At 52.1% G+C, this 7249-nt stretch overlaps 1 protein-coding gene across 3 annotated transcripts in view; it reads right to left on the minus strand.

Annotated features, from left to right (window-relative positions):
- The window catches only part of CPAMD8 (C3 and PZP like alpha-2-macroglobulin domain containing 8), a 46127-nt gene extending 40522 nt beyond the window's left edge, over nucleotides 1-5605 (minus strand). Inside the window, exons 1-3 of one of the 3 annotated variants that reach the window (XM_083720168.1) lie at nucleotides 5364-5605; nucleotides 872-1023; nucleotides 657-679 (exon numbers count right to left, since the gene is read on the minus strand). In XM_083720168.1, the coding sequence (XP_083576294.1) occupies nucleotides 657-679; nucleotides 872-1023; nucleotides 5364-5461 (273 nt within the window). In that variant the 5' untranslated portion in view covers nucleotides 5462-5605. The remainder of the gene's footprint in view (nucleotides 1-656; nucleotides 680-871; nucleotides 1024-5363) is intronic. The other 2 variants (XM_083720169.1, XM_083720170.1) reach the window with 2 other exon arrangements.
- Nucleotides 5606-7249: the final 1644 nt, after the last annotated feature.

Below are 7249 nucleotides of genomic sequence, written 5' to 3' on the forward strand. Positions count from 1 at the left end.
AGCTCTTTCTGCCCACCAATTTGCATCATAGTGGATTTGATCGAAATCAAATCAATTTAAATCACTAGTCAGTAAGACTTCATTTAAATCATTCTTTTTACAGAAAGACTCATTCTTGCTGGTATAATCTTAATATTGACAGCCGGATGAAGGCTTTGTTTTTGGAATAATAAGTAGTTTTTGCAGTTATATCAAAAATTGCAGATTTGGTTCTACTCTTAGAAACACATAGACAGATAATTGTGAAATTATGGTGAGGTTTCCTGAGTTAACTGTTTATTTTTGGACAACTTTTCTGCTGTACTTTATTGGAAGGAGAAAAACAATCATTTCCTTAGTAACTATTTAACTGAAAAAAACCAACATTATAGCATATGTATCCATGTTTGTTAACTGTTGCAGTTAATTAAAAAAAACTTAGGCTGAGTTTTAGCACTCATAAGAAACTTGAAACAAATCATTTCCTGATGAACAGCCTTTGGGCTACAGTGTAACTTAAACAGAAAATCTTTAGAAACGCATACTCTGAAAGCATTTTATTTTTAAAAATCCAATTTAAAGTTGTTTTTTAATCCGATTTACATTTTTTAAAAACCCGTTTTTTTCATTTTTTAAAAAAATAGTTTGTTTTTAAATCCACCCTGGTATGTACTCACCTTGAGCTTGATGGTTCCTTTGCCTACACAAACGCCGGAAAGAAAACGAGAGGGAAAATGTAAGATTCAGAAAGCCGAAGAATATCGTGCAAACACGCCAGATCTAACTACGATATTCAAGACACACAGACACACCAAACTGGCAATGCAGGGGTCTGTGGCTGCCACCCAGCCGTGCCCGGGCGCCCTTTGCACGTACGTAAATGGGGGCCTACCCAAAACCGTTCCGTGCCCTCGCGCCACCGTCTCTCCTTTGACCGTCAGCTGGATTTGAACCGTCGTCTCCTTAACGGGGTTGAAGATGACCACGCTGATGGTTTCCACTACCCCTGCCCGGAAGACCGAGGGCACGGCGACCAAGTAGCCCCTGAGAAAAAGAGGGAGAGAGGAAGGAGGTGAGAGGGGGCAGCTCTGCGGCAGAACAGCTGCTTGGCAGGCAGAAGGCCCCGGGTTCCATCCCCGCTGCCATCCCCATATAATAATTATTATTGGGACGCAGGTGGCGCTGTGGGTTAAACCACAGAGCCTAGGATTTGCCGGTCGGAAGGTCGGCGGTTCGAATCCCCGCGACGGAATGAGCTCCCGTTGCTCGGTCCCTGCTCCTGCCAACCTAGCAGTTCGAAAGCATGTCAAAGCGCAAGTAGATAAATAGGTACCGCTCCGGCGGGAAGGTAAACGGTGTTTCCATGTGCTGCTCTGGTTCGCCAGAAGCGGCTCAGTCATGCTGGCCACACGACCTGGAAGCTGTACGCCGGCTCCCTCGGGCAGTAAAGCGAGATGAGCGCCGCAACCCCAGAGTTGGCCATGACTGGACCTAACGGTCAGGGGTCCCTTTACCTTTACCTTGCCCATCTGGCTGGGTTTCCCCAGCCACTCTGGGCGGCTTCCAACAGAATATTAAAATAGAATATTAAACATTAAAAGCTTCCCTAAACAGGGTTGCCTTCAGATGTCTTCTAAAAGTCAGATAGTTCTTTATTTCCTTGACACCTGACGGGAGGGCGTTCTACAGGGTGGGCGCCACCACTGAGAAGGCCCTCTGCCTAGTTCCCTGTAATCTCACTTCTTGCAATGAGGGAACCGCCAGAAGGTCCTCGGGAGAGGGACCCTGGTGTCCGGGGTGGAGACGCTCCTTCAGGGATACTGGGCCAAGGCTGTTTAGGGCTTTCACTAGAAAATCACCAGCACAGACTGAGGTTCCTTGCCTCCCCTTCTCTGCGGTGCTTTCCCCAAGCAATTGGAGACTGCGCCTGCCAGCTAGCCCACCTCTCCTGCGTCCTTTTCTTGCCTCTCTTGGTCCTGGGAGACCAGTAGGGAAGGGAGATTCTTGCCGCAGGAGGGGGAAGAAACCCCTCTCTGCCTCTTGGCTTCCCTCCTCTCCTGCTTCCGCTCCTGCCTCTGATTCTGAACTCTCTCTGCCACCGTTTCTCCCTGCTCACAAAGCCCTGTTCCCTCTTCCCAGCCCCTCCAGGAACAACTTTAAAAAGCGGAATGGCATGTAGACCCACGTGGTCCCGCCTTAACCCTTATTGCATTTGTGTCATCAGTGGGGCAGAATGCATGGGAACAGAAGAAAGCCCGCCAGCCCAGGGAAGACCCCCCAAAGTTAACTATTCCCCCTTTGCCAGAGCGCTCGTCTTTCCTCCTCCCGCCTCGCTGCCTTCCCCTTTTGTGCTGCGTCTTTTAGTCCAAACCCACTGCTAAGGCGCCGGCGGCACATTGTACGACGCACACATGCGATTCAAATTCTCCGGACTCCGTCGTCATTCTCCTCCGCAGCCCCTCTCCCCGCTGCTCAGCCCATCCCATCCCCAATGGGCCTTCTTCGTGCAAGACAGCTCTTCGCATCACATGCTTTTGGAAACATAATTCAGCTTCGCCGGCCGGGTCTCTTTCGCCGGAGGTTAACAGGCGCCCCGGGAGGAGTGAAGGCTGCTGTTTCCCCTCCTCCCCTCCAAATTCCAAACATTGCACACTCCGTCCCCCTCAGCGGGATCCATCGCCATGGAGATCTCATTGCAAGAGATCTCCTGGGCGACAGGACCAGCCCAGATCAAGAAACCAGCAATGAGAAGCTCAAATCTGCAAAACCTCGACCGCCTTTTCTGGACCGGTCTAGCGAGAGGGCAAAAAACGAGGAAATATTTGCAGCGTAAGGGTCTTCCGCCCGACGCGAGACTCGAACCCACAACCCTAAGAGCCTCGCTCTCGACCGGCTGATCTATCCCTGGCTGGTTTTGTCCAGCTTATGGGAGATTTCCAGTTTTGTCACTTTAGGACTTGCTCCCTGGATGGCCGGTTTATTACAGAGTATGAATGAACTTTATTACGGTCACAGACCAGGATTAAGAAAAGCATATAGATAAAATAGCAGTTGGGAATTTTGACCGATAATTGTTAGGGCAAATGAGGACAAGGAAACAGGCATAAAACATCCAAATAAAATACAAGATTAAACACAGATAATGGATGGATAAGAAACTAATAATTAAAACAGATGAGAGCTAAAAACCAACAAAGACACGCAGTTAAAACAACTGTAAGAGCATAAGAACTAAAAGACTCGCAGATAGAACAACTATAAGAGGCTGAAGAGTAGAAGCCTCTTAAATAGAGGACACCCACAACGTTAAAAACTGCTGTGCAAATATGGTTAAACAGACAAATAGAACAACATACAACACTAAATTTAGAAACAATGTCCAACAATAAACTGTCCCAGGAAGTTGACTCAGAATCACCCATGGAACCGTGTTTGGGGCTTTTCATGCCGGACTATTTTGAGTATTACGGAGTATTTGTCTTGCTTTGCTTGCGAGACGTTTATGCAGAGGTTAGACTATCATGCAGGGATCTCAGCTAAAGCATTGCGGACAGAGACCGCCCGACCTCCGCTTAAAAATCTTCAAGGAAGGAGAGTCATTAACGCCAAGGTATTCTGCCGTGGACAGACCCCACCTGGAATCCTGTGTCCAGTTCTGGGCACCACAATTTAAGATGGATGTTGAGAAGCTGGGAGGTGGGAAGAAAGGGAGACCGAGATGGTCTAGGGTCTGGAAGCCTGATGAGGAACGGTCGAAGGAGCTGGGGATGTTTAGCCTTTGGAAAGAGGAGAGGCTGGAAGGAGATGGGAGAGCCACCTTCCGATATCTCACATGGAAGACAGAGCTTGTTTCCTCCTGCTCCAGCGGGCAGGACTCGAACCCACAGCTCCCAGCGACAAGCAAGGCGATTCCGACTCAACACTAGGAAGAACTTTCTGACGGTCAAGAGATGTGGGATGGGAGGTGGCGGACGCCCAAGCAGAGGTTGGAAGGCCATCAGTCATGGGCGCTTGAGCCTGTGGGAGGGGTTGGGCTGGATGACCCCTGGGGGTCCCTTTCCAAATCTACGATTCGGGGACACTGGAGCGTAATAGCCATGGGCAGCCTTGTCCGCCGTGAATTGGCCTTTTTAAAGCCACGCGTCAGAACTAGCCCTGAGGATTAAGCCTTCCTCTCCTCTGAGATAGACTGGCTCTGTCTATGGAGGCTCCATTTAGGAATCCTAAGGATGGATGAGGCCAAAGGGAGCTCCTTCAGCCCTGCTGTAACGGTTGTCTCAGAGGGAAGACCGGCAGCGGGGACCCGAGTGCGAAAACAGCAGCTCAGAAACTCCCTGCTGGGGAGGCCCAGAAGCCAGCCGTCAGATTGGGGGCGAGAGGACAGCTGTTTTGTCCTAATGGACCAGTTCGGAAATGGGGGGGGGGTCCCTGACCTTTCCCACACCCCCTTAGGGCAAAGGAAGGGTGTTGGGGACGTAAAGTGGGAGTCAAAATTATACGGCACCCCCAAAAATGGTGCAATGTTGTGCATTTAAGTTAGGGGCTCTGTGGGACTGGCCAGGGTGCAGTTTGGCGGGGGGGGGGGGACATTTCCTGGACCCCCATCCTTTGCGTGGGTCGGCAGGATGCGGCCAAATTCCACCCAGCATCTGAGGCAGGAAGGTGTTTCTCTCGGCTCACAACCACAATCGCCCCGTTGGGTTTGGGAGACGAGGAAGAGGGCTCTCTGTACATGCTCAGGAACAAACCCTGGGCTCCTTCCTCTCTACAGCCTCCCAGAGGCAAGGAAGAAGGCTCTCTGCACATGCCCCAGAACTCCCCGCCTCTGTTCTTCCCCATGAAGAATTCGCAGAGCAGAGCAAGAGGTCTCTCTGCACGCGCTCAGGAACCCCTGGGCTTCCTGCACATGCTCTGGAACACTCCCCTTGGCTCTTCCCCCTCTGCCTGCTCCTGGGTTCCCGGAGGCGAGCAAGAGGTCGCTCTGCACGCGCTCAGGAACCCCTGTGCACTCTGCACGCGCTCGGGAGCGCTCTCCTTGCTCCGTGCAGAGAGGGCTTCCCGGAGGCGAGTGAGAGGTCACTCTGCACATGCTCAAGAGCCCCTGGGCTCTCTGCAAACGCTCGGGAGTGCTCGCCTTGCTTCTTGCAGCGAGGGCTTCGCGGAGGCGAGCGAGGGGCACTCTGCACGCGCTCAGGAACCCCTGGGCTTTCTGCACATGCTCTGGAACACTCCCCTTGGCTCTTCCCCCTCTGCCTGCTCCTGGGTTCCCGGAGGCGAGCGAGAGGTCACTCTGCACGCGCTCAGGAACCCCTGTGCCCTCTGCGCGCGCTCCGGAGCCCGGGGCCGGGGCGCCTGGGGGACCCCTCGGTCTCCGCTTCCCTCACCTCCGTTCCGGGCTCGGGGTGCAGACCCCGCAGAGGCTGCACAGCGGCAGCAGCAGCGTCCAGGGCGCGCGTCCAGGGCGGCGGGCCGGAGGAGGCATGGCCGGGCGCCCTTTGTTCCCTCGGGAGGCCGCCGACGCCCGAGCCGGCCAGCAGCGCCTCTGCCCCGGCCCTGCGCCTCCGCCGCTGCCCGGCCGCCTCCAGCCCCGCCTCGGCCCGGGGCGGCCCGCCGATGCCTCCGCCTCCGCGCTCCGCCTCCCACGCGCGCTCCCTTTGTTCCGGGGAGGCGCGCGAGGCCGCGGGGAGGGGCGCGACAGACCCCGGGGGTCCCCGCTCAGCAGGGTCGGGGGTCTTCTTCTTCTTCCCCTCCTCTCCCACGAGATTCTTTCCTTCCTTCCTTCCTTCCTTCCTTCCTTCCTTCCTTCCTTCCTTCCGCGCGCAAAAGTGCCGCGCGTAAAAATCGTGATTCTCCTAAGCTGCGCCGCTCCAACTTTGGGAACCACGTTTTTTTTTTGCAAGATCTCTTCTTATCGAGGCTTCCCAAAAGTTCGTAGTGGGAAGCTGGTACCCACCTCGAAGCATCTTTTCATTGCCTGCTTTTATTGATACAGAAATGTTTATTTTAGAGCACGGCACATTGTTTCGCGCTTTCGTTTGATGGATCGATTGTCTCGCTAGACAGTAAAATCCATGCTAAGTTGCTGTTTTCGGGGTTGTTTTTAAAAGTCTGGAACGGATTAATCCGTTTTGCGTGACTTTCTATGGGAAAGCAGTGTGCCTTGGTTTTGGAACGCTTTGGTTTCGGAACGGACTTCTGGAACCGAGGTACCACTGTAGTTTTCCACATTAATGAGGATAGGTACCTACCAGATTAAATGAAATACCAGATTAAATGAAATACAGTACTGCTATTTTTGTGGGCACTCATCAATATTTACATTGATGTATCCATATATACCAGATGGAAACAAATTGGCCTGCTTTAATTGATTGTTATCAAAAGATAAACAAACATTCATACCCAATGCAAAGTATCTTTTCTTTGTGATTACAGAATTAAAGAAGCATGCCTGCTTTTATCGATAGTTATTGATACTGATAAGGATCAATGCCTACCAGATTAAAAGAAATACGGCTATTTTTATGGACACTCATCAAGATATACATTGATGTATCCATAGATACCAGATTAAAACCAATGGCCTGATATATATCGCATGCGAGAAGCTCCTGTTCCGCCGCTTAGCTAAAGCTTTGCGAAAACAACGCAGGTTTCTAGTCCTTAGGTTCTGGAAGCCAAGCCTGATGAGGAACGGTCGAAGGAGCTGGGGATGTTTAGCTTGGAAAAGAGGAGGTTGAGGGGAGATAGGAGAGCCATCTTCCGATATCTCAAGAGCTGTGTCACGTGGAAGAGGGAACAAGCTTGTTTTCTCCTGGAGGGCAGGACTCGAACCCGTGGGTCCCAGTTCCGAGGAAGGAGATCCCGACTCAACATCAGGAAGAACTTTCTGGCAGTCAGCGCTGTTTGGGCTGGAAGGCAGTGGCCTCTCCTTGGAGGTTTTTAAGCAGAGGTCAGATGGCCATCTGTCATGTACAATTTAGCTGGGATTCCTTCATTGCAAGGGGCTGGACTAGATGACCGCTGGGGGGGTCATAGCTGCCGGGTTCCACCCAACTTGAGGGCCCAACGCAGCTACGAGAAGGCGGTGGGATACTGGGGGAGCCTAGCCCAAAATTATTTTGGGCAGCCCTTCCATTTCTACAATTTTGCAATTCTACGCTTCATTCAGCGCTGCGTTAACCCGTGGAACTCCCGCCCCCAGGATTCCACTGACCCGGCTGCTTCTGAAAGAGGACCCGGCAAATCCATGGCTCTCGTTGGCTGCAAA

Source organism: Podarcis gaigeae, assembly GCF_964106915.1.
Source record: "Podarcis gaigeae genome assembly, chromosome: 18".
In the NCBI taxonomy this organism is placed as follows: Eukaryota; Metazoa; Chordata; class Lepidosauria; order Squamata; family Lacertidae; genus Podarcis; species Podarcis gaigeae.